Source organism: Phacochoerus africanus, chromosome 1 (assembly GCF_016906955.1).
Source record: "Phacochoerus africanus isolate WHEZ1 chromosome 1, ROS_Pafr_v1, whole genome shotgun sequence".
In the NCBI taxonomy this organism is placed as follows: Eukaryota; Metazoa; Chordata; class Mammalia; order Artiodactyla; family Suidae; genus Phacochoerus; species Phacochoerus africanus.
In genome coordinates this window covers 159780512-159806352 of record NC_062544.1, presented here as the reverse complement: position 1 = coordinate 159806352, position 25841 = coordinate 159780512, and the positions used below count along the sequence as shown (strand labels likewise).

The following is a 25841-nucleotide window of genomic DNA, read 5'->3' as shown; positions in this document are numbered from 1 at the left end:
AAATACTGTTGCATTTAATATTATTTTAAAAATTTCATTTCAATCTCTTAAAATTTTTTGCATGATTTTCCAGTGAAGTTTTGTCTGAACTACTTGTTCGTCTCTGTAACAAGTTTATGTTGGTTTCTGCTTAGCACTTGATAAAGAAGTAAAATCATAGTTCTACTGGCACATTGCTAGGGAAGCTGAGAACGTTTAAACCCTTTCCTCTCTTTCTACCAGTGAACAATTGACAGGATATGGGTTTGTAATTACAGTCTAAGGAATTAGTAGAGTTAATTTTCACTGCTGAAGTTCCTGTGCCTTCTGATAGCTTCCTTGAAAAGTTGTTTTCATAGTAGTTTCATGCTTTTCCTCAGCCTTTGATCATTTGCTTAATGCTCAAACAAAAGAGAGATACTAAACTGAGGTAGGGTCTTGTGCTTGCTATGCTAGGGTAACCCTATGAGGAATATTTCCTTTAAAGAAGAAAGAAAAAAAAGGGAAAAGATAAAGTAATTTTTCTTTTTTCTTTTTTTTGTTGTCCTTTTAGGGCCACACCTGTGGCATATGGAGAGGTTCCCAGGCTAGGGGTCGAATCAGAGCTACTGCGGCTGGCCTACACCACAGCAATGCAGGATCCGAGCTGCATCTGCAGTCTACACCAAAGCTCACGGCAATGCTGGATCCTTAACCCACTGAGTGAGGACAGGGATCGAACCCACAACCTCATGGTTTCTAGTCAGATTCATTTCTGCTGCACCACAATGGGAACTCTCAGAATATATTTTATTTTCAATTATGTAGTAGTAATTTAATTTTCTTCAAGATATTTTTATAAAAGACTTAACCTGCTACCATTTGTTTTGTTACCTTATTTGTTTAGCAAAAGTGTCAGTTTTAGGTCAGATAAAGAATATATAATTTTTGGAGTTCCTGTTGTAGCTCAGCAGAAACGAATCTGACTAGTATCCATGAGGATTCCGGTTCCATCCCTGGCCCTGCTCAGTGGGTTAAAGATCTGGTGTTTCCTCGAGCTGTGCTGTAGGTTGAAGATACAGCTCATATCCCGTGTTGCTGTGGCTGTGGCTGGCAGCTGTAGCTCTGATTCAGTTCCTAGCCTGGGAACTTCCATATGCCACACGTGTGCTCCCCCCAAAACAGAATATACTATTTTTAATTACAACACAGCACATTTTGTAAGTATGCCCCACTCTCAGTATCTACCTTGAAAGTGTTCTTGAAGCTCTGCGTGAAGTACTGCAAGTTACCATGTGGTTTTAGTTAGACTACCTCATCGTTATGTTTACTAAGAGTCTTGAAAACTATGAGAGCTTGTTAATACTGGTCTTACATTCCTCTAATCAGTTAAGCGGCTAAAGTTTCTTAGAGCTTCTTTTACCCTTCAGGAATTAGTCAAGGACAACATAGCCAAATATAAGAAACATTATTGATTGCTACGTAGAAGTGTATGGTAAATTATGTTCTTTACTATTTTTTTGTTTGGCCACGCCTGTGACATGTGGCATGCAAAAATTCCTGGGCCAGAGATTGAACCTACACCACAGCTGTAGCCAGAGCCATAGCAGTGACAACAGTGGATCCTTAACCACTGTGACAAAAGAGAACTCCATGTTTCCTAAAATAGTTCATGTACTATTTTAAATACAGACTATAATTAGGTCTAGATAAATTTGGAGGCCCCATTAATACTTTGAGAAATAGTTGGAATTACCCTAGAGTAGTGATTCTGAAATTGGACAGGGCGAAGTCCCTCTTTTTTTTTTCTTTTTTCTTTTCCTCTTTTTTCTCTTTTGACTTTTGTCTTTTTTAGGGCCGCACCGGCGGTATATAGAGGTTCCCAGGCTAGGGGTTGAATTGGAGCTGTAGCTGCCAGCCTACACCACAGCCACAGCAATGCAGGATCTGAGCTGCATCTGCAACCTACACCACAGCTCACGGCAATGCCAGATTCTTAACCCACTGAGTGGTGCCAGTGATCAAACCTGTGTCCTCCTGGATAGTAGTTGTGTTCGTTAACCACTGCACCACGGTGGGAACTGCCAAGTCCCTCCTATTTTGAAATTTGTGGGGGTGATTTTGTTATACCTGTTGTTGATACAGTGGTTTGGGGAGATGCTACTATCATGTAATGGTTAAAAGTCTTACTATTATCTGAGCCTAGATCTGAAGTTTGTAATTATATAAAATTATAAAGTATTTTTACATGATTTTAATACATTAATTTTGGAGGATAGAGATTTTGAAAATCAGTGGCCCCAGTAGCCATTAGTACAACAACCTAGATCAGTCTGTATTTGCAGTTGTTATATCCATGGTGATTCTATGTATAGATTCAAACTTCTGGCTATATTTTGCAGGATTATGGTTATGTTCAGTATTTGCATAATGAAATATGCATTATTATTTTCTTTTATTTTCACTTTATATTACAATTAGGACATTATATGATTTTTTAAAAATTGGGTATATATGTATGTAAATTATATTGATTTCATTTCATATTTTTAAAGTATTTATAAAATACTTGTTTATTTATTTATTTATTTATTTTGTCTTTTTGCTGTTTCTTGGGCCGCTCCTGCAGTATATGGAGGTTCCCAGGCTAGGGGTCAAATCGGAGCTGTAGCCTCCGGCCTATGCCAGAGCCACAGCAACGTGGGATCCGAGCCGCGTCTGCAACCTACACCACAGCTCACGGCAACGCCGGATCGTTAACCCACTGAGCAAGGGCAGGGACCGAACCCGCAAGCTCATGGTTCCTAGTCAGATCGTTAACCACTGCGCCACGACGGGAACTCCTAAAATACTTGTTTAAAAAGTACTGAATGTGAGAGGATTGGAAGCTATTCTCCTAGGTAATATTTAGCTTAAAGTACTTTGAAAGCCTTGAGAACTGGTCTAATAAATGTGCTTTTATTAAAGTGACACTTAAGAACAACCTATATGATAGACTATAATTACATGCTATATGTCTGTAATAGTGTTTTCAAAGTCTGACAGCCATTCTAACTCAGACTATTAATATGATAATATCAAGGTAGAAGTTTATGTACTTGGATGTGACATTGCAATATTGTTCACTTTCAGTATCTTTAGAGGTTTGGTTCTGGCAACCTCGACGGATACCAAATCTGCCAATACTTAAGTCCCTCATTAAAAGATGTAGTACGATGAATACAGTCAACCCTGTGTATCTGAAATTTTGATCTGTGGTTTGTTGAATTCATGGTTGGTTGAATCTATAGATATGAATCCTGTGAATATGGAGGGCCAACTATATTTCTTTTTATAATTTACTCTTAGTTGAGGAAAACATTTCTAGGTCTCATTCAAACACAGTATTGCTTTTTAAGCATCATCATTATTTTGATGAATCATTATAATCTTTCTGAAGATTTCACCTCAAAAAGTTGACATTTTGAATATGAAAATTTTGTCCTTGAAATTGAAGATAGGGAAATTGATTTTGGAGATTGGTGTGATGTTGTTTTAAGCAAAGAGCACGATTAACTGTAAAGCAAAAGGATTAAACTCTACCATGTATTTTGAGTTGGCAAGAGTAAAATACTTGCTGTTGCAACTTGCTTTGCCAGTTTTTAAGTAATTATTTTCATTTCAATTGTGAAATATAGCCTAGATATATAAAAGCATACAAAACATGTTGCTTACATCTTATGCAGGTAGACAAGTGGTTTCTGAATTAAATCATTTCAAGTTTTTAAACATAAGGAGTTCTAGGAGATTTAGATGTATATGGCACTTTATCTATATATTGGTAAAATATTAGCTTGATGTCCCATAAAGATGTCATCTTTGGAAGCTGTTTATAGTATTTTTTTTAGACAAGGTGCTGAAAGACTACATTAAAGGCTACGTATTTTAATTTTTTCCTGTCAAGAATGATTTAAATCACATTTTTGATGATCCAATATGATTGTTCTGCTAGCAACTTTCATAGAATTTCATCCGTTCATTCAGCCAGAAGTAAACATTTATTGAGCTGGAAGTAATAGGAGGTTTGGGTGCTAGCAGCAAATTTCAATATAGTATGCTCCTGCTTTGACAACAGGTATACCCTGGTGCTTGGGTGCACAGAGGAGCATTAGGGAAAATTCCACAAGTCTAGAAGAGTAAGAGTTGGTCAGGAGATATGTAGCTGAGAACATCCTAGGGAGAGGGAATAATAGGTTTAAAGTAGGAGACAGGAGAAAGTAAGGAATATGCTGGAAGCAGCAGTTCAGCAAGGCTGGATTAAGGGTAGTATGTGTGGGAGTTTTGAATGCCAGATACCTAGAAAGTAGGAAAGGTACGGGCCCATGAATTCACATTTATAATCCATTTTAGATATACCTGCTACATCAAGAAATTCTTAAGTCTACTATAGTGCTTCTCCCTCCAATACCAGAGAAGGTTATAATTTTGAATCTGGGGAGCTGTTGCTGTGAGGTGCAATCAGTCTCTTTGAAAAGATGGCTGAAAGACTATCCCTCTTCACATTGAATTACCTTTGTACCTATCTTGAAATCAACTACCCATTCACTTTAAAAAAAAATGGAATAATTTAAAGAAAATGCCAAACATAACGTCATTTTTTTTTTTTTTTGTCTTTTAGGGCCATACCCTCGGCATAGGAGGCTCCCAGGCTAGGGGTCCAATCGGAGCTGTAGCTGCTGGCCTATGCCACAGCCACAGCAATGCGGGATCCTTAACCCACTGAGCGGTGCCAGGAATTGAACCTAGGTCATCATCGATGCTAGTAGGGTTCTTTAACCACTGAGCCACAATGGGAACTCCCCATAATGTCATTTTTACCTCTCTATATACTTCACTGTGCATCTCTGATTTATTTATTTTTTAATTTTTAAAAAAGTTTTATTGAATATAGTTAATTTACAAGGTTGTGATAATTTCTGCTTTATAACAAGGCGATTTAGTCATACATATACACACCCATTCTGTTTCAGATTCATTTTCCACATAGATTATTACAGAATACTGGCTAGAGTTCTCTGTGCTATACAGCAGGTCACTGTTGGCCAATCATTCCATATACGACAGTGTGCATGTGCCATCCCCAAACCCGCAGTCCATCCTTGCCACCCCCACATCTAAGTGAACTGATAAAGACTGATTTTTGGAAACATAACAAACATTCCATTATTATACCTCACAAAATGAGTGTTTCCCTAAAAATCATCTAATATTTAATCCATATTTATGTTTCCAAGGTTGTTTCAATCATCTAATATTTAATCCATATTTGTATTTCCAAGGTTGTTTCGAAACAGTCTCCAAAGTAGACCAAAAGGGTTTTTCTCTATCATTATTGGTTCATATTTGTATATATTTGATATGTTTTAATTATACATGTCATTTTTGTTTTTGATGCTCAAAAGTGCTTCAAGTTGGTGCCTGTTTCTTTTGACATGACACTTTCGTTTTTTTTTGGAGGTTCCTAGGCTAGGGGTAGTTTTGGAGCTGTAACTGCTGGCCTATACCACAGCCATAGCCATGCCAGATCTGTGTTGAGTCTGTGACCTACGCCATAGGTCACGGCTTAATCCACTGAGTGAGGCCAGGGATCGAACTTCCGTCCGCATGGATGCTAGTCAGATTTGTTTCCACTGAGCCATGATGGAACTCCGACACTTTCATTTTTTTGAATAAATGGGATTGAACCTTGTTTTTTTTTTAACTTGAGTGCCCATTCCTTCCAGCATTACTGTTTTGCCTTCTTGAAGGAAGCCTTTAATGAATAGATGAGACTTAAATGGTCCACTTGAAGAGTTCATTTGTTGGAATAGTGATTTTTGTTAGGGAAGCATCAGCAATATCTGTGAACATAGGTCTAGCAGCAGGAGATAAAAGGCACTTGTGGCACAAGGGTAAGTGCTACAAGTAAGTGGTCAGAGAAGCATAGGACCAGAGTCACAGGGCCTTACAGATGGTTTGAGGGGTTTGATCTTTTTAATACTTTGGTGGTGGGTCATGGGACTAACTTCATGACATTTTATTTCTCACATGAGATTGATAGAAAATTATTTTTGGAAGAAGGGGCTCTTAATTGCCATTTTCATAGAATTTGCCAAGAAAAACATGGCCGAAGAGGTCAGTGTTAATCATCTAAGTAAAGTCTGGAGAGTGGTTATTAACTGAATTCTTAGGACCCTGTACTCTTTTCATCTTTCACATGTTGTATATTTACATTGAATTTGAATTAGTGTGGTGTGTATATATAATTTACCTAGTGATAACCAGAAGTATTTTTAAGTAATGGTAGCTTACTCTTGCTTAATTTAATTGGCTTCCTGTTACATTAATTTTTATATTGAAACTCAAGGAGTAATTATGGACTGTCGTAGTTTATCATGTTTTAGTATAAAATTTGGCTAATTAATTCACTTACTGATTTCTAGGGCCTCATGGTTATGAATGTGCTTCCGCTTCACAATGCCTCCTGCTATGGCAGACATCCTTGACATCTGGGCAGTGGATTCACAGATAGCATCTGATGGCTCCATACCTGTGGATTTCCTTTTACCCACTGGGATTTATATCCAGTTGGAGGTACCTCGGGAAGCTACCATTTCCTATATTAAGCAGGTAATGTTACCATGTAAAATTGCTATTAACATAGCTTATTTACTCTATCATTTAGGAGAAAATGTTCTGTTATAAAATTGATAGGAGTTCCTGGGCGGCTCAGTAGCTTAAGGATCTGGCATTACCACTGCTGTGGTTTGGGTTGCTGCTGTGGCTTAGATTTGATCCCTGGCCCAGGAACTTTTGCATGCCATAGGTGCAGCCAAAAAAGAAATTTATTAATGTAAATCATATGATAAATTTGAGGGAAGTTTAACCTATAAATCATTACATTTTAAAGATTTTGATCCATACTTTGTCTTGAAACATACGCACTCTCACACTTTCTTTTAATTTTTTTAAGTCTATAAGTGATACCTAGCTTAACAAACTAGCTTATGTTAACTAGTTGGAAAAGTTTGTTCAGGTTATCAAAAGAAATTTGGCATCATCAAAGCAAGTTTTATTTTGAGGTTAAGATCTTTGTACTTATTGTCTTTGAGCTTGTCACATGTTTTTTAAAAAAGTGCTTATTAATTAATTAATTAATTAATTTTAATGCCTGCACCTGTGGCATATAGAAAGTTCCCGGGCTGAGGATTGAATCGGTACTTAAGTTGATACCTGTGTCGCAGCTGTAGCAACACCAAATCCAAGCTGCATCTGCAACCTATACTGCAGCTTATGGCAGTGCCGAATCCTTAACCCACTAAACTAGGCCAGGGGTCAAACCTACATCTTCATGGAGATAACGTTGGGTCCTTAAGCCACTGAGCCACAGCAGGAACTCCCTATTTATTTTTCATTTAATTATTTTGTCTTTTTGAGGGCCTCTCCCACAGCATATGGAGGTTCCCAGGCTAGGGGTCGAATCAGAGCTATAGCTGACAGCCTATAGCACAGCTATACCATTGAGAGATCCAGGCTGTGTCTTCGACTAACACCATAGCTCGTGGCAACACTGGGTCCCTAACGCCCTGAGCAAAGCCAGGGATCGAACCTGTGTCCTCGTGGATACTAGTCAGATTCATTTCCGCTGAGCCACAATGAGAACTCCCCTATTTATTTTTTAAATGTGACTTTTGGTTAGTTGTATTTTCTCTCCTTTTCCTTCCCTTTTTCTTATCCATCTTCCGTCCCCACCCCCACTACTTTTCATGGTCACTCTGGGGGAAGAAAAGGTTTCCTACTGTTCACTAGATTTTTTCCCCAGTAATGAATGGTATGTCCTCCTTTGAAAGCAAATTCTTTTACATAACAAGGCTTCCCTGTTTTGTTGGATTATTTTTTCAAGTGAATTGGTAAGTGCTATTGATTTGTGAGGACTACAACTTAAAATGATTTTTCTTAACTTTCTCTTTAATGTTTTTCAAATAGCTGCCCCAATATAGCAGTCAGAGTTTATGATATTTTAAGAAGTATTTGTGATAATCCTTTTTAAAGCTGTTGACTTTGGACAGCCCTTAATTCTTTTCCAAGCCTCTTCATTCAGAAGTCATGAGAATTCTAAAACGGCATGATCCCTAAAGTGGGGAAAAAAAATTTTTGTTTTAGGGACCCTACAAGTGCAGAGAGTGCACTTATTTTTACAGTCACCAGTGACAGGTGACTATAGCAGAAACTGAATTAACTATTGATAATCTGCTCCTGTAAAAATATTTATTTATTTATTTATTTTTGTCTTTTTAGGGCCACACCTGCGGCATATGGAGGTTCCCAGGCTAGGGGTCGAATTGGAGCTGCAGCTGCTGGCCTACACCACAGCCACAGCAGTGCTGGATCCTTAACTCACTGAACAAGGCCAGGGATCAAACACACATCCTCATGGATACTAGCTGGGTTCATTTCTGCTGAGCCACAATGGGAACTCCTAAAAGAATTTATTGTAAAATATGCATCACATACAATTTACCAATAGAGTCTTTTTTAGGCACACAGCTTTGTGGTATTAAGTTTATTCATGATTTGCCCAACCCATCACCACTATCCATTTAAAGGACTTAACACAGACTTTGTACTTATTAAATAATAAACTTCCCCTCCCCTAGTCCCTGGTAATCTCTATTTGAGTTTCTGACTCTTGCCAATTTGTTTAGTCCAGCTATCTCATATAAGTGAATAAGTGGAATCACGCAGTAGTTGACCTTTTGTGCCATTTAGCGTAATATATATATACACACACATATTTTTATATATATATATTTGTTGGCCACACCTTTGGTATATGGAAGTTCCCAGGCAGGGATTGAGCCAGCTACCTGAGCCACTGCGACAATGTCAGATCCTTCACCCACTGTACCACAGGAAAATTCCAAAAAGGTTTTATTTTTGATGAAGTTCAACTTAACTTTTTTTGTTGCCTAACATTCATTTCTCCTCTTTGTTTATATAACTTAATCTGAGGATTTGCCCCAATTTTTATCCCTCAGCTATTGACTTTTGCCTTGGTTGCAATTAAAAAATACAAGCCATCTTGTGTCTGTATGGTGACCTTCTTTTATCTGATCTCATTGAGGAGACTTGTGAGGAGATGGTGAGAGATCAACTGTGCTCATCCTGACAGGGCACTGCTATTCAATAGAGATAACTCTGGTGAATGGAAGAATTTAGGACAAAAATAATATAAATTTTGAATGGAGATGATGGATGATACATACTTGAAATGTTCTTTTTTTAGATTAGAAATTATGTTCACAAAAATATCAATATGGACATTTTTACTGATTCTTATTCTTTATAGATATTCACTTTTAATGCGATTTTTTCATCATGCCATTTATACTGCTCTACAAAAATGGGTTAATACTATTCATATTTTCTTGCAATTTACTATTTTCATTTATTAATTTTTTGGGCTGTACCTGTGGCAGGGATTGAACCCTTGCCACAGCTATAGCCAGAGCTACAGCAGTGATAGTGCCGGATCTTTCAACCCACTGAGCCATGAGGGAACTCCCTCAATTTACTTTTTTTTTTGTCTTTTTGCCATTTTTCGGGCCGCTCCCGCAGCATATGGAGATTCCCAGGCTAGGGGTCTAATCGGAGCTGTCGCTGCCAGCCTACTCCAGAGCCACAGCAACGCAGGATCCGAGCCGCATCTGCAACCTACACCACAGCTCACGGCAACGCCGGATCGTTAACCCACTGAGCAAGGCCAGGGATCGAACCTGCAACCTCATGGTTTCTAGTCGTATTCGTTAACCACTGCGCCACGATGGGAACTCCCTCAATTTACTGTTTTTAAAAGAAGCCAACCTTAATATGGTATAGTTGTTTAGTTTCTATGTTACCTTGTTTTCCCATTTTATTTTCACAGTTCTTTAATATTCCATAATTCCTGTCGCAATCCCTTGTTGCTAAACAGTTGAATTGTCCTCAACTTTTTAATTTTACAAAGAGTGCTGCAGTGAGCATACTTGTAGATATCTTCGTACCCTTAAGCAACTAATTACATTTCAGAAAGTGTGTTATTGTTTTTTTTCCTGCAGATGTTATGGAAGCAAGTTCACAATTACCCAATGTTTAACCTCCTTATGGAAATTGACTCCTATATGTTTGCATGTGTGAATCAAACAGCTGTATATGAGGAGCTCGAAGATGAAACAAGAAGACTCTGTGATGTCAGGCCTTTTCTTCCTGTTCTTAAATTAGTAACAAGGAGTTGTGACCCAGGGGAAAAATTAGACTCAAAAATTGGAGTTCTTATAGGAAGAGGTAATTTTAAAAATTCTTAGTGTGAATTTTTAATGTGTTTGTTGCTACATGTATAAAAATGTATCATCTGAGACATTGCGTAGTAAGTATCATCTGAGACATTGCTTTGCAAGGTGTTGTCCATGGACCAGTGCTGGTCTGTAAATTGTTGCCAGTCTGAGATAAAGTAAGTACAGAAATCCGAAATAAATGTTTATAAATTTTTGGATGCTCTCTTATGGCGCAGCGGGTTAAGGATCCACCCAGGCCAGGGATCGAACCTGCAATCTCATGGTTACTAGTTGGATTCGTTAACCACTGAGCCATGACGGGAACTCCAGAAACTTCTCATTTCTTTTCTTTCTTTCTTTCGTTCTCTCTTTCTTTCTTGTCTCTTGCCCTTTTGTTTTGTTTTCTCTTAGGGCCATACTTGCAGCATATGGAAGTTCCCAGGCTAGGGGTCTAGGGGTCTAATTGGAGCTTACAGCTGCCAGCCTACACCACAGCTCATGGCAACGCCAGATCCTTAATACACTGAGCAAGGCCAGGGATTGAGCCTATATCCTCTTGGATACTAGTTGGGTTCTTAACCAACTGAGCCATAACTGGAACTCCGAGATTTACCATCTTTTAAAAACTTAGATCATTGTGCTCTCTTCAGGTCTTGATCTCCAAAGCAAATGGAGTCACTAGCCACCGTCATCTCTACCTATGCTTGTCTGATTTACCAATAAAAATACAGGAGAGGAGTTCCTGTCGTGGCCCAGCAGAAATGAATCTGACTAGGAACTATGAGGTTGCGGGTTCGATCCTTGGCCTTGCTCAGTGGGTTAAGGATCCGGCGTTGCCATGAGCTGTGGTGTAGGTCACAGACACAGCTCAGATATGGTGTTGCTGTGGCTCTGGCGTAGGCTGGCAGCTGTAACTCTGATTGGACCCCTAGCCTGGGAATCTCCATATACCATAGCTGTGGCCCTGAAAAGCACACACACATACACACACACACACACACACACAAAACAGATCTGTGGGATACACTTAATGCTAAAAGTCATTCACTACCTAAAGTTCAAATAAAATGGGACACAATTCTTTTTATTTGGCACCTCTGACTTTACCTTTTACCAACAGCACCCGGATCTAGTATATATTAGAATTGAATTTCTCTTTCTGTAAGCAGTGCAATATATTTCATTTAGTATCTTGAAGCTTATTGTACAAAATTTTATAAATGAAGTTGCCATGCAATTTGAATGACTAAGAAAATATCAGGAGTATTTTATTGTGTTGAATTAAACTGTTTATAAACTCTTAAAATTTATAAATTGTACTTTAGATCCTCTGCAGTTTAGGATGGCTGGCATTATATCATATGTGCACATTCAGTTGTTAACATTTAGGAAGTTGAATAAGCCTGTTTTAATATTTTAGAATCAATTTTTACTTTAGACACCTAGCAAGTCAGTTTTTGCAGTTGCTGATTTGTATCTGATGACTACAACCGGGATTTGGTGAGGTCATGCGTCCTGAGAAAACAATAAACAATTATTTCAGTTTAACTTCAGGAACAAGTTTGCTGCCTCCTCCTCCCTAAAGAAAACAATAGAACCTTTACAGACATAACTGCCCTGATGGGTCTAAAAATACCTTTTCCTGGAAGATGATATGCCTGGTCATTTTATTTTCTATGTTTATTCTAAATAATTACTTACAGAGCTGCTGTTGGGGTTCTGATTATTCTCTGTAGTGAAGTACTTGTCACTCCTGTGTTAATTTCTCCAAACACCCAATAGTAAATCTTGATCAGAGGATTTTGTCAGCATCCTAAAAAATTTATTTGAGCATTACCTTTTTCTTCTAATCTGTCTAAAGCTGTGGCATATCTTCAAATGAAGAAAATATATAGTCTGTTGGATTTTAAAATTGTATCTTTAGTATGAAGAAATTGTTCATTCAGTACTTTTTTAATTTCAAAAATTTTTATTAAACTCTAAATTATATAGTAGTCTTATCTTAAAAATTTAAGCTTTGCTATCAGATTTTCATACCGTAAGGCATATAGGCAATTAACTAGGTTTAAAATTAAATTACTTTGTGTGGAGTTCCCATGTGGTACAGCGGAAACGAATCCTTAAGAGGACGTGGGTTTGATCCCAGGCCTCATTCAGTGGGTCAGGGATCCAGCATTACCATGAGCTGTGGTGTAGGTCACAGATGTGGCTTGAATCCTGCATGGCTGTGGCTATGATGTAGGCCAGCAGCTGTCGTTCCAATTCATCCCGTAGCCTGGGAACTTCCATATGCTGTGGCTGTGGCCCTACAAAGCAAAAAAAACCAAAACCAAAACAAAAAAAACCCCAAATTACTTAGCTTAACTTTTTTTTTTTCTTTTTTAAAGAATTAATCATTTGGAGAAGGGATGTTGATCAGCCCTTTTATTTTATTTTATTTTACTTTTGGCTGTGGCATGCAGTGACTTGATGGGGGACCTTAGTTCCCAGACCCGGGATTGAACCCCAGCTGCAGCAGTGAAAGTGCCAAACCCTAACCACTAGGTCACCAGGAAACTCCCAGCTTAATTTTTTATTTTTGGCAAAGTTTCTATTTTTTTGTTTTTGTTTTGTTTTGTTTTTTAGCTATTTCTTGGGCCGCTCCTGCGGCATGTGGAGGTTCCCAGGCTAGGGGTCGAATCGGAGCTGTAGCCACCGGCCTACGCCAGAGCCACAGCAACACCAGATCTGAGCTGTGTCTGTGACCTACACCACAGCTCACGGCAACGCCGAATCGTTAACCCACTGAGCAGCGGCAGGAACCAAACCTGCAACCTCATGGTTCCTAGTCGGATTCGTTAACCACTGTGCCACGACGGGAACTCCCAAAGTTTCTATTTTTAAGAGCTCTTTGTAGTGGTTCTCAATTTTAGGCTTCATCAGTTTCTTAAAAAATGGATTCCGAGAGATTGGGATTGTGAGTCTTGGATGAATTAAAGGAATCTGTACTTTCAGTTGACTCTAATAGTTAACTTAAGAGTACCTTACAGGAGTCCCATCGTGGCGCAGCAACAGCTCTGTTGCTAGCCTGGGAAACTCCATATGCTGAGGGTGTGGCCCTAAAAAGACAAAAAGACCCCCCAAAAAAAAAGTCTCTTATTTATAATATATTGAAAAATTTACTGAAACAGTAGCATTGCAGTTCAGTAGTTTATGTTGAGTGTTTATACTTGGGACCAGAGCAGTGAACTTCAGTGATGTTGGCTTGGAGCTCACCATCCAATGGGAATAATGGATCAGTAAACAGACAGTTAATACAGTGTATAAACTGCTATATGTCAAGGAAGTTCACTTAACTGGGTGAGTCTTCGACATCCTCTTAGAGGACATACAGCCAATCTGAGCCTTCAGTGCTTATTAGGAGTTGAGCATGTGAAAGGATTTAGAAATGGAAGTGGCACATGTGAAGGATGACCCAATAAAGGAAAAAAAGAAGTTGATATTGTTTTGCTTAAGGGACAGCTAGGATAAGCAGGAAGACCAGAGAGGTAAACAGCTTCAGAGCATGCACAGCCATCTAGGCTGCAGACTCTTTTTTTTTTTTTTTTGGTCCCTTTGTCCTTTTAGGGCCCCACCCGAGGCATACGGAGGTTCCCAGGCTAGGGGTCGAATCAGAGCTGTAGCTGCCAGCATACACCACAGCCACAGCAATGCCAGATCCAAGCCGCGTCTGTGACCTACACTACAGCTCAGGGCAATGCTGGATCCTTAGCCCATTGAGCAAGTCCAGGGATCGAACCCACAACCTCGTGGTTCCGAGTTGGAATTGTTTCTGCTGAGCCACGACGGAAACTCCCATTTTCTTTCTTTTTTTTAGGATGTAGACTCTTATAAGAGCAGTTGGGAACCTCTTGATAGGATTTAAGTAGGGACATAACATGATCTCATTTGCATTTTAGAAAAATTATTGGACGGAGAATGGAAATAGATTAGAGGGATTAATATTGTGAGTAGAAAAAGTAATGAAAAACTAATGTGGTAATTAATCCAAAGGAGGGATGATGATAGCCAGGATTAAGTTAATGGTTACAGGAACTAAGAAAAGTAGTCGGAGCTGAGAGGCATTTAGAAAGTGGATTAGACATGACTTTTAGTTAATAAAGGAAGATAAAGAGTTGATTTTTGTTAGATCTATATACTATTAGGTACTTATTTCCCTTCCCTTATCTGTAATACCAGTGATCTCTGCTGAGGAAGAAGCTCTAAGATTCTTAAGCTGCTCTGCTTAAATTACTGTTCATTTGTAGCCAATTTAGATTATTATATTTTATTCCAGGTTTAAAACTATCCACAAAATCATTTTGAACCCACCAGATTTTACCTTAGCTGCATTATGCAACTTAAACATTTTAATTTTTCTATATTTAATATCACAAATTGATGCTAATATTTACTCTAGAAATAACTGTTTTTCTGTGTGTGTGCTTTTAAGGATCAGACCCATGGCATATGGATCTTCCCAGGCTGGAGGTTGAATCAGAGCTTCAGTTGCTGGCCTACACCACAGCCACAGTAAACACTAGAACAGAACCTCCTCTGCAAGCTACGCCACAGCTCATGGCAACACTGGATCCTTAACCCACTGAGCGAGGCCAGAGATTGAACCTGGGTCCTCATGGATACTAGTTTGTTTCGGTAACCACTGAGCCACAATGGGAACTCTGTGGTTCACAATTAAACACAAGAAAGAATAATTTTATATTTTGAGATTCTTTACTAATTGATAACCATTCTTGAAACTCACAGTGAACTGAAACTTTATAAAATTTAAGTTTGCTTAATTTTTGTTTTGGTCATACCCATGGCATTTGGAAGTTCCTAGGCCAGGGATTGAACCCCAGCCACGAACAGTGAACCCAAGCCACTGCAGTATCAATGCCAGATCCTTAAGCTGCTGTGCTACAAGAGAACTCCTAAGTGTGCTGAAATTTTTTTTTTTTTTTTTTATGGTTGCCCCAGCAGCATAAGGAAGTTCCTGGGCTAGGGATCCAATTGGAGCTATAGCTGCTGGCTTAATCTGTAGCCACAGCAACCCCAGATCCATCTGCGACCTATGCTGCAAATTGTGGCAACACCAGATCCTTAACCCAGAGGCCAGGGATTCTTAACTTGCTGAGCCACAGTGGGAACTCCCTAAGTATTGATTTTTAAGTTAAGTAATAACTTGAGTTGTAGGTTTATTTTGTAAAGTTTTCAGATTCTTAGCCTTTCTTAGCTGTTTTCAATATAATTACTTGATTTGTAAAGCAAAACTGGATCTTTCATATGTGGTTTTAAAATGGTACTGTGATTTCAGTGATCTTTGTAAAATTGGTAACCAACTACATTTCTTTAAGAGGTTTCAAGTTTGTATTCTTTTTTTTTTTTGTCTTTTGTCTTTTATGGCCAAATTCTTGGCATATGGAGGTTCCCAGGATAGGGGCCGAATCGGAGCTGTAGCCTCCGGCCTACGCCACAGCAACACCAGATCCAAACTGCATCTGTGACCTACACCACAGCTCATGGCAACACTGGATCCTTAATCCCACGAGTGAGGCCAGGGATTGAACCCACAACCTCATGGTTCCTAGTCGGATTTGTTTCCACTGTGCCAACACGGGAACTCCAAGTTTGTATTCTTTAGAAATCTAATTGTATATTTGTCTTCTGTATATGAAATTTGTTATTATATCTTGAGTATTCTTTTTATCTTCTGTAATATTTTCCTGCCTAGTTTTGTTTGCCTCATAAAAACCAAACATCCAAGTATGTTTTTGTTAAATATATTTTGTATTCTCTTTATTATTGGCTACTCAAATTGACACCTTTAAAAACTTTTATTTAGGTCTGCATGAATTTGATGCCTTGAAGGATCCTGAAGTGAATGAATTCCGAATAAAAATGCGCAAATTCAGTGAGGAAAAGATTCAGTCACTTGTGGGATTGTCTTGGATGGATTGGCTAAAGCAAACCTATCCACCAGAGCATGAACCATCCATCCTTGAAAATTTAGAAGATAAACTTTATGGAGGAAAGCTCATTGTGGCTGTTCATTTTGAAAATTGTCAGGTAGTATTATATTATTTTAAGAAATACTTTGTAACAAATGTGTAAATTTTACCAGAATGCAGCCCCAATCTTAGAGGAGGCTGTTGCTCACCTTGTAAACATTGACAAAGACCATTTAAGATGGAAATACATTTAGGATTATGTGACACATCCTTTGCCCATATATGTTTTTTGATGCAGTAATATGTTTGTCTAGAACAGAGCTAGCAAATTGCGGTGATTTTGAATTTTATTTTATTTTCAAATGTAAAAGACTTAAAGAATTTTGAAGGTTTATTTAAAAGAAAAGGAAAGAAAGAAGACTATGTAGTATAGAGTCATATGTTGTCAGCAAAGCTTGGTGCTTTAGAGAAAAGTTTCCCAACCCCTGGCCTAGATAATATTGTTTAATGTAGACATAATTTCTTTTCTTCTTTTTTGGTCTTTTTAAGGTTTGCATCCATGGCATATGGAAGTTCCCAGGCTAGGGGTTGTATTGGAACTGCAGCTGCCTGCCCACATCACAGCCACAGCAACACGGGATTGAGCCTACACCACAGCTCATGGCAACGCTGGATCCTTAACTCAGGATCCCTGAGTGGGGCAGGGATCGAACTTGCATCCTCAAGGACTAGTCGGATTTGTTTCCACTGCGCCGCAATGGGAACTCCTCTTTTTTTTTTTTTTCAATTTTTATTTTTATTTTTTATTTTTTTAACTTGAATTTTATTACATTTATAGTTACACAGATTGGGTTGTGATGATTGTTGTACAACGGGAACTGCTTTTCCATATTCTTAGATTTGCATTCTGTGAATATGTGAATAAGTGATGATATGAAATTGAGTGTTAAATAGAGAGCATATGCAGTTAATCTGTATCTGAATGTTCACAGCAGTTTTACAAGCTTGATTGTCCTACTACTTTTGTATCAAGTATGCTCATTTTATTATTTAGGCTTTGGCATTAAAATTAGGATAGGTGAACAAGGATATTTTGATTTTTTTCTTCAATTACTATGGAAACAAGAATTTCAAACCTCATATCAGTAGCCATTCTATATGGAGCACTTTGCTATGTTGGAAACTATACCTTTTCACAACAACCCTGTAACATGTTGTTAGTTTGTCCCCACTTTATAGTGAAGAAACTGAAAGAGAGAAAAAAATTATTTTTTGTGACCTCATAGCTAGCTGGTCAGTGGTAGAGCCAGGATTTTATCCAGGTGTTTCTTCTTTTATCAAACTTGCACCTCCTTTCCAATAGCATGTTATTAAGTATGTTAGGACAGTTGTAAAAAAGGGATCCTGCATTCTGGCATTTTTACAGAGGAAGTTTGTCTAGGAGAAAAACCTAGTTTGTCACTCTATCCTGACATATGTTAAGACTAAAGTTCAATTTAAGCCAAGGCTTGGATATCATAAAGTGTAAAGATCAAATTTAAAATACTGTTTAGGGAATTCTGCATTGTTGAACTAGTTGGGATAGGAAGTTTTACTGTTAAAAGGTGATAAGAAATCAACTTGAACATACTGGCTCCAAGCAGTTTGTCTATCTAGGTCAGTCTGAATTTCATCACATATGGGTCAAATCTGTACTGGATATATAAGTTTTAATGTGGTCATTGTAACAAAGTAAATGTGAAAAGAAATGTTTTGAAGTTAGAAGAGAAATATAGACATGTTGAAATCTTTACTGAATTCCAAACAGTGGTAGAATTTAACAGTGAAAGGAATTTAGAGATGAGTTTAGAATTTAGAGCCATCTAGGCATACTCAATGTGATAATTCTTTTCACCGTCCCATATATCCTGTGTCTCTAACCAAACTATCTGGTTGCTATGGAGAGTGCTGTGCCTTCGGAAGCAACATGTTTACACTATGAGTAAGCACACATTTAAATTTTGAATTTAAAAAATTAAAAATATTCAAACCAACATTGTATGATTTCTCCCCATCTGGTTATATTTTCCTATTTGAATAAGTATCCATTCAGTCTCTCTTCATTCTGCATGCCACCTATTCAGATAATTGAAATATAGCTATCATATCTTTCCTTAGTCATTTTCTGGGTAAATATTTTCCCAGAGATTAAACCAGAATTTTAATACCTAAAGTATTGGATCATATGGGATAGTAAGTTTTGAAGTTTTTAAATAATTTTGGGAAGTCACATTGTTAATAACCTTTTATTTTGGCTATATATATATATATATATTTTTTTTTTAAACTCTAAACCCTAATCTTTACCAACACTATTTCATAAGTGAATAAACATTTTTCCATCGAAAAATAAGAGTGACAGAATATCAGAATATTGGGCATTTGTCAACCTACTCTATCATATGTGCATTTTCTCTTTTGCCCTCCCCGCTCTTCTGTAAAATTCTCATTTGGCCATTTCATCATGTAACAAGGAATTTATTTACATTTAAAAATGATTTTCGGAGTTCCTGTCGTGGTGCAGTGGTTAACGAATCCGACTAGGAACCATGAGGTTGCGGGTTCGGTCCCTGCCCTTGCTCAGTGGGTTAACGATCCGGCGTTGCTGTGAGCTGTGGTGTAGGTCGCAGATGCGGCTCGGATCCTGCGTTGCTGTGGCTCTGGCGTAGGCTGGCAGCTACAGCTCCATTAGACCCCTAGCCTGGGAAACTCCATATGCCGCAGGAGCGGCCCAAGAAATGGCAAAAAGACAAAAAAAAAAAAAATGATTTTCCAGGATTGGTAGGGGGAAAGAAAATTTCCTGGAATATTAAATGTATAGGATGTACATTTGTAAGTATTATGTATGGCAGCATACAGTGTATTACAAATAATACTATTAAGTACAAATGTAAGGAGTGATTTTTTTCAGCATAGCTATAAAATTGCTTCTTTTTTCTACCTCCTTTTTAAGGATGTATTTAGCTTTCAAGTATCTCCTAATATGAATCCTGTCAAAATAAATGAATTGGCAATCCAAAAACGTTTGACTATTCATGGCAAAGAAGATGAAGTTAGCCCCTATGACTATGTGTTGCAAGTCAGTGGGAGAGTAGAATATGTGTTTGGTGATTACCCCCTAATTCAGTTCCAGGTATGTGTTTTAACTATAAATTTACCAGTGTATATATATTTAACAACTTAAATTCCTGAAAAAAAAATGCATTGTCATATTAGAATATTTGGAGCCTACAGAAAAAAATATAGAATTAAATAATAGATATCCATTATCCTATATACCTCTGAGATAACCATTGTTAACATTTGGCATGTTTTCATCATTTTACTTTTAGTTATACTGTATATTTTTGGGATGATGTTTATATATGTTTATAAGTATGTGTCTATTTCTCCATATGTTTGCATTATGCACTCTTAATACAGTTTTTTATAACTGCCTACCCAGTCACTACATAAACAAAATGATTTAGATATGAAATATTCTAGGGAAAGTAAAATATAAAATATTTTGGTTAAATGATCATTAGTTAAATTGTATAAAAACTTACTTGTTGGAGTTCCCATTGTGGCGCAGTGGTTAATGAATCCGACTAGGAACCATGAGGTTGCGGGTTCGGTCCCTGCCCTTGCTCAGTGGGTTAAGGATCCGGCGTTGCCGTGAGCTGTGGGGTAGATTGCAGATGCGGCTCGGATCCTGCGTTGCTGTGGCTCTGGCGTAGGCCGGTGGCTACAGCTCTGATTAGACCCCTAGCCTGGGAACGTCCATATGCTGCAGGAGCAGCCCTAGAAAAGGCAAAAAGACCAAAAAAAAAAAAACTTATTTGTCATTATAAGTGATATATGTAAAGTAAAATAAATCTTCATTGTGAATTATGTAACTTTGCATTATCTAATATTTATCTCCCTTCTCCCTTTTTATACTTCCCTATGTGATAGGACTTTTGTTAGCATTAGGTCTGACTATTCTTAATAGCCTTCCTTAACCTTTGAGTTTGATTTTGTGTGTGTGTGTGTGTTTGTGTGTGTGTGTGTGTGTGTGTGTGTGTGTGTCTTTTTAGGGCTGCACCCATGGAAGTTCCCAGGCTAGGGGTGGCATTGGAGCTCCAGTTGTTGGCCTACACCACAGCCACAGCAACACTAGATCTGAGCTGCATCTGTGACCTATACCACAGCTCATGGTAACGCCAGATCCTTAACCCACTGAACAAGAGTGGGGATCTAACCTTCATCCTCATGGATACTAATCAGCTTTGTTACCACTGAGCTGCAATGCAAACTCCTGAGAAATATGTCATTACATTTACTTGTGATTTTTGTTTTTTGTTTTAAGCAAGAGGGATACAGGCATGCTAATTATTAAATGATGTCTCTTTGAGAAGGACTTGTGATTTATTAGCAGGTAACAGGGGATTTTATTACCCTCCCCCACCCCCCAATTTTTAGTGTAGCCTGCAACTCTTGGTTTAGGAGGTAGAAAGTCTGTAACTGTAGCAATAGTAATCTCTGTGCACAGCACAGCTTTGGGATCTTTGGCATTTGACTGGACATGCTTGAACTCTGGCGCGTGAGAGGAAGAAGGAGGATGAAAAGTGCTTGGTGGTAACATGGAAGTACTGGCTTCTTCCCTCATATTCTGCTGCCTTTTAAGTACCCTTCTGCTTCTTTAATTCAACACTTTTTTTTTTAACTTAACAATGTAAAATATGCATATTGTTTTGTCCAAATTTGTTATTACAAGGAAAACTAAAGGCATGTATGAGTTTTTGTACAATATACTGTGAGAATGAAATTATACAATGTAGGCAATGGAATGTGAAGGAAATGAAATGATGCATCTTTTCATAGTGAAAAGTATTTTAATGAATATATTCATCATAATATTGTGTGAACTCCCACTCATATGGGCCATTATGGAAATTTTTTTTTCAACTTCAAAAATGTATTTTTAGTGATTCTGAATTGAATGCAATACACTGAATCACACTTTAAATCTTTTTTGTTTTTTTATAATGATTTTTATTTTTTCCATTATAGCTGATTTAGTGTTCCATCATTTTTCCACTGCACAACAACGTGACCCAGTCGCACATACATGTATACATTCTTTTTTCTCACATTATCATGCTCCATCACAAGTGACCAGACATAGTCCCCAGTGCTATACAGCAGGATCTCATTGCTTATCCATTTCAAAGGCAATAGTTTGCATCTTTTAACCCCAAATTCCCAGTCCATCCCACTCTCTCCCCCTCCCTCTTGACAACCAAAGTCTGTTCTCTATGTCCATGATTTTCTTTTCTGTGGAAAGGTTTATGTGTGCCATATATTAGATTCCAGATCTGATATGTGGCAATCATACGGTATTTGTCTTTTTCTTTCTGACTTCCTTCACTTAATATGAGAGTCTCTTGTTCCATCCATGTTGCTGCAAATGGCATTATTTTGTCCTTTTTTATGGCTGAGTAGTATTTCATTGTGTATATATACTACATATTCTTAATCCAATCATCTGTTGATGAACATTGAGGTTGTTGCCATGTCTTGGCTGTCGTGAATAGTGCTCCAGTGAACATTCAGTGCATGTGTCTTTATCAAGGGAAGTTTTATCTGGATGTACGCCCAGGAGTGGGATTTCTGGGCATATGGTAGTCTATATATAGTTTTCTGAGGTACCTCCATACTCTTTTCCATGGTGGTTGTACCAATTTACATTCCCACCAACAGTGCAGGAGGGTTCCCTTCTTTTCTCCACACCCTCTCCAGCATTCGTTATTTGTGGACTTACTAATGATGGCCATTCTTACTGGTGTGAGGTGGTACCTCATGGTAGTTTAAACCTGTATAGGAAATTTATTCTACTGAGAAATTCATTGGATTTCTATTCATATTGTTAGGGATATTTTATAATATGAATAACACCGCTTTTCTAACATGCCTCTGGAGAGTCGTCCTGGTTTTATGGAAATATCAAACTGGAATGACTAGTAGATTTTTGATGGAAAGACAGAAATGGTTCCCTAGAGGCCTGTGCTGGAAATGCGCTACCTCAGTGATTCATGTTAAAGTGTAATTTGGTCACCTCAGGACCAAAAAAAAAAAATCCACACGTGTACTCCATATTCACATTTCTTGACTTAGCAGTGGCATCATAGTGGTGGGCATCATAGTCTGTGATGGTTAAGTCCTGCTCCTGGAAAGATGAGCCAGTTGGTCACACTGTCAGGTATGTGCAAAAAAGAGAAAACAAAACATCTGTATTGTGGTACACATTTCTTCAAGGTTTAGCAAATAGAAAAAAGTCAGACATGGATTTAAATTCAGGTCTTTAAGATTTTAGGTGTATAACTTAGGCTTTCTGGTTTTTAGTTCTTTATTAAAGGGGGGGAAATCTCTTTTAGCGTTACAAAGATTAGCTATAACATATAAGAAGTATCTAGTTCATTTCTTAGATACTTAGATATACAATTAATGGTCCCCCCTTTGTCTTAAAATGGCTGCACCTGAAGCATATGGAAGTTTCCAGGGTAATCAGAACTGCAGCTGCCGGCCTATTCCCAGCCACAGCAACTCTGGATCCGAGCCACATCTGTGACTTACGCTGTAGCTTGCTGCAGTGGCAGATCCTTAACCTACTGAGCGAGGCTAGGGATCAAACCCTCGTCCTCCCAGATACCATGGTGGGTTCTTAACTCTCTGAGCCACAACGGGAACTCCAATGGTTGCTATTTTATATTGTGATTTTAATTCTCATATTCTTGACATTGAGTTGATACACTTTCATAGTGCATTCGTTCTAGTATTAGTTCAGCTTAATTTTATTCTTCTATTGATGTAAGTTTTGCTTGAAAATCCTTATCTTATTCTTTCTTGATACTATAGTATATCCGGAACTGTGTAATGAACAGGACCTTGCCCCATTTTATACTTGTGGAATGTTGCAAGATTAAGAAGCTATATGAACAAGAAATGATTGCCATAGAGGCTGCCATAAATCGAAATTCATCTAACCTTCCTCTGCCTTTACCACCAAAGAAAACTCGAGTTATCTCTGTAAGTTTCTTGTGTGAACCTTTTGTCACCCCCAAAGACATGTGATTTTGTTAAGCGGTTTTTTTGTGTGTGTGTGTCTTTTCTAGGGCTGCACCCGGGGCATATGGAGGTTCCCAGGCTAGGGGTCTAATCGGAGCTGCAACTGCCAACCTATGCCAGAGCCACAGCAACTCGGGATCTGACCTGCATCTGCGACCTACACCACAGCTCACGGCAACACTGGATCCTTAGCCCACTGAGCAAGGCCAGGGATCGAACCTAAAACCTCATGATTCCTAGTTGGATTCATTAACCACTGAGCCACGACGGGAACTCCTTGTTAGGCTGTATTTTTAAGCCTCACACTTACATTCTTTACTCAGTTCTCCTGTGAAAGCTAAGATCCATCACCATTTATTGGTAATTATCCTTTTTAGCTACTATTCTTTCTGCTTATTCAAGCTACACGTAATTGTAAATAGGGTATGTATGTTTTTGGTTATCTTTCGGTGCTAAAGAAACTTGCAGTCAAATTGGAGATATTGAGATTAGGGGTAAACATAGAACTTCAAAAAGCAAGTTGAAACATTCTAGTAGAAAAGTTAGATGTACAGAGATAGTTGATTTTCTGATCTAAGTAATTTCTGTCAGTTTATCTGTAATAGAGTTTTTGGTGTTAATTTATCTGTTTATTTCTTATTGAATACTTTTAGACTTTAAATGTAACAAAGGTATCATTTCTTTCTAGAATGTAATATATATGTCTAAAGCAAATCTTTTGTTTGTCTTTATTGGAACACTTAATTTTTTTTTTTTTTGTCTTTTTGCTATTTCTTTGGGCCGCTCCCGCGGCATATGGCGGTTCCCAGACTAGGGGTTGAATCGGAGCTGTAGCCACTGGCCTACGCCAGAGCCACAGCAACACGGGATCCAAGCCACGTCTGCAACCTATACCACAGCTCACGACAACGCCAGATCCTTAACCCACTGAGCAAGGGCAGGGACCGAACCCACAACCTCATGGTTCCTAGTCGAATTCATTAACCACTGCGCCACAACGGGAACTCCGGAACACTTAATTTTTAAACAGTTCTTCAGTCTTAAAAACTTGCTGGTTTAACTATTTTTTATCTGGGTATTAATTTATGTGGTCAATTTTCTTTTTTTTTTGTCTTCTTTAGGGCTGCACTTGTAGCATAAGGAAGTTCAACAGCTGGGGGTCGAATCAGCACAGCCACTGTAACATGGAATCCAAGTCGCATCTGCGACCCACACCACAGCTCATGGCAACACCAGATCCTTACCCACTGAGTGAGGCCAGGGATCGAACCCAAATCTTCAAGGGTATTAGTCGGGTTTATTAACTACTGAGCCATAGGAACTCCCAATGTGGTCAGTTCTTAATTTATACAAATGTTTTAATGCTATTTATTTATGGTGTTTAATTTAGTGAATAAATTAGCAGTATTGGAATGCTGCCTGTTTTGCCATGAGAACTAAGTGCTAGTGATTGTGATGCTTATGTGATTTTCATTTGTTCATTCAGAGGTCTATTTTCATTATTTTGCCAATGGACATGAGAAATGATAAGATGATATCATTGCTAGCATGGAATATTCATTTCTTTCATTAAAATACTCTATTTCTTTGTTTTTTTTTAACAGCATATTTGGGAAAATAACAACCCTTTCCAAATTGTCTTGGTTAAGGGAAATAAACTTAATACGGAAGAAACTGTAAAAGTGAGTACTTGAGATTTGAATTTATCTTCTGTCCCTCTATTTGAATAATGATAGTGAAGTGAATGTCATATTGGGGACTAAATTTTACTGATATTGGTCAATTATAGGAGGTAGAATACAGTAATTTATTATAAGACAATAAAGAATTCTTGTTTGAAACTATTTTTTGAGTTGTTGAAGATGCACTGGCTAGACTGACATTTTCCCAGTGTATATTATACAAAAGAAATTGATTTTGATTAGAAATTCAGTAAGTGAAATTTAAGCTGAAACTATAGGTCACATGATTATGTGCAGGCTTACTCCTTTTTAGGCTTTGCTTAGAGCTGTACTCCGCCTCTCTCAGCCATTCCCCACCCCCCGTTTTCCTTTTAAACTTGCTGAACACACAGAAAATGTAATACCATTTCCTGAAATAAAATAGATGACTACATTGTAGACCACAACTCATTAACACATGGGAATTTATTGCACCACCCATACAATTAAAGACTTTAACAAGGCATTTTGTCTCAAAGTGTAAAGGCTGCATTTTCCTCTATTTTGCTTGGCAGGGAAATTAAGTGAATAGTTTTGTGATCCAAGAAAGAGAGATTCAGTTGGTTTGAGATGTTTCCTGGCATGAGGATATATTCAGTAGCACCTTGCCAAAGATTACCACCAATGGCTTGCTTTTTATAAAGGGACATTAAAAATTCTTGGGTAGCTGTCATTAAAATAAGGGATTTTTTTTTCTCTTATGTTCTCAGCTAGACTTTAATTTTTAATGATTA

At 38.0% G+C, this 25841-nt stretch overlaps 1 protein-coding gene across 4 annotated transcripts in view; it reads left to right on the top strand.

The window, feature by feature from the left end:
- The window catches only part of PIK3CB (phosphatidylinositol-4,5-bisphosphate 3-kinase catalytic subunit beta), a 178604-nt gene that overhangs the window by 67109 nt on the left and 85654 nt on the right, over window positions 1-25841 (top strand). For 3 of the 4 annotated variants that reach the window (XM_047783338.1, XM_047783345.1, XM_047783327.1), the window contains 6 exons: window positions 6420-6606; window positions 10074-10299; window positions 16153-16376; window positions 19251-19430; window positions 23177-23347; window positions 24991-25068. In XM_047783338.1, coding sequence (XP_047639294.1) covers window positions 6436-6606; window positions 10074-10299; window positions 16153-16376; window positions 19251-19430; window positions 23177-23347; window positions 24991-25068 — 1050 coding nt within the window. In that variant the 5' untranslated portion in view covers window positions 6420-6435. The remainder of the gene's footprint in view (window positions 1-6419; window positions 6607-10073; window positions 10300-16152; window positions 16377-19250; window positions 19431-23176; window positions 23348-24990; window positions 25069-25841) is intronic. The other variant, XM_047783354.1, reaches the window with a different exon arrangement.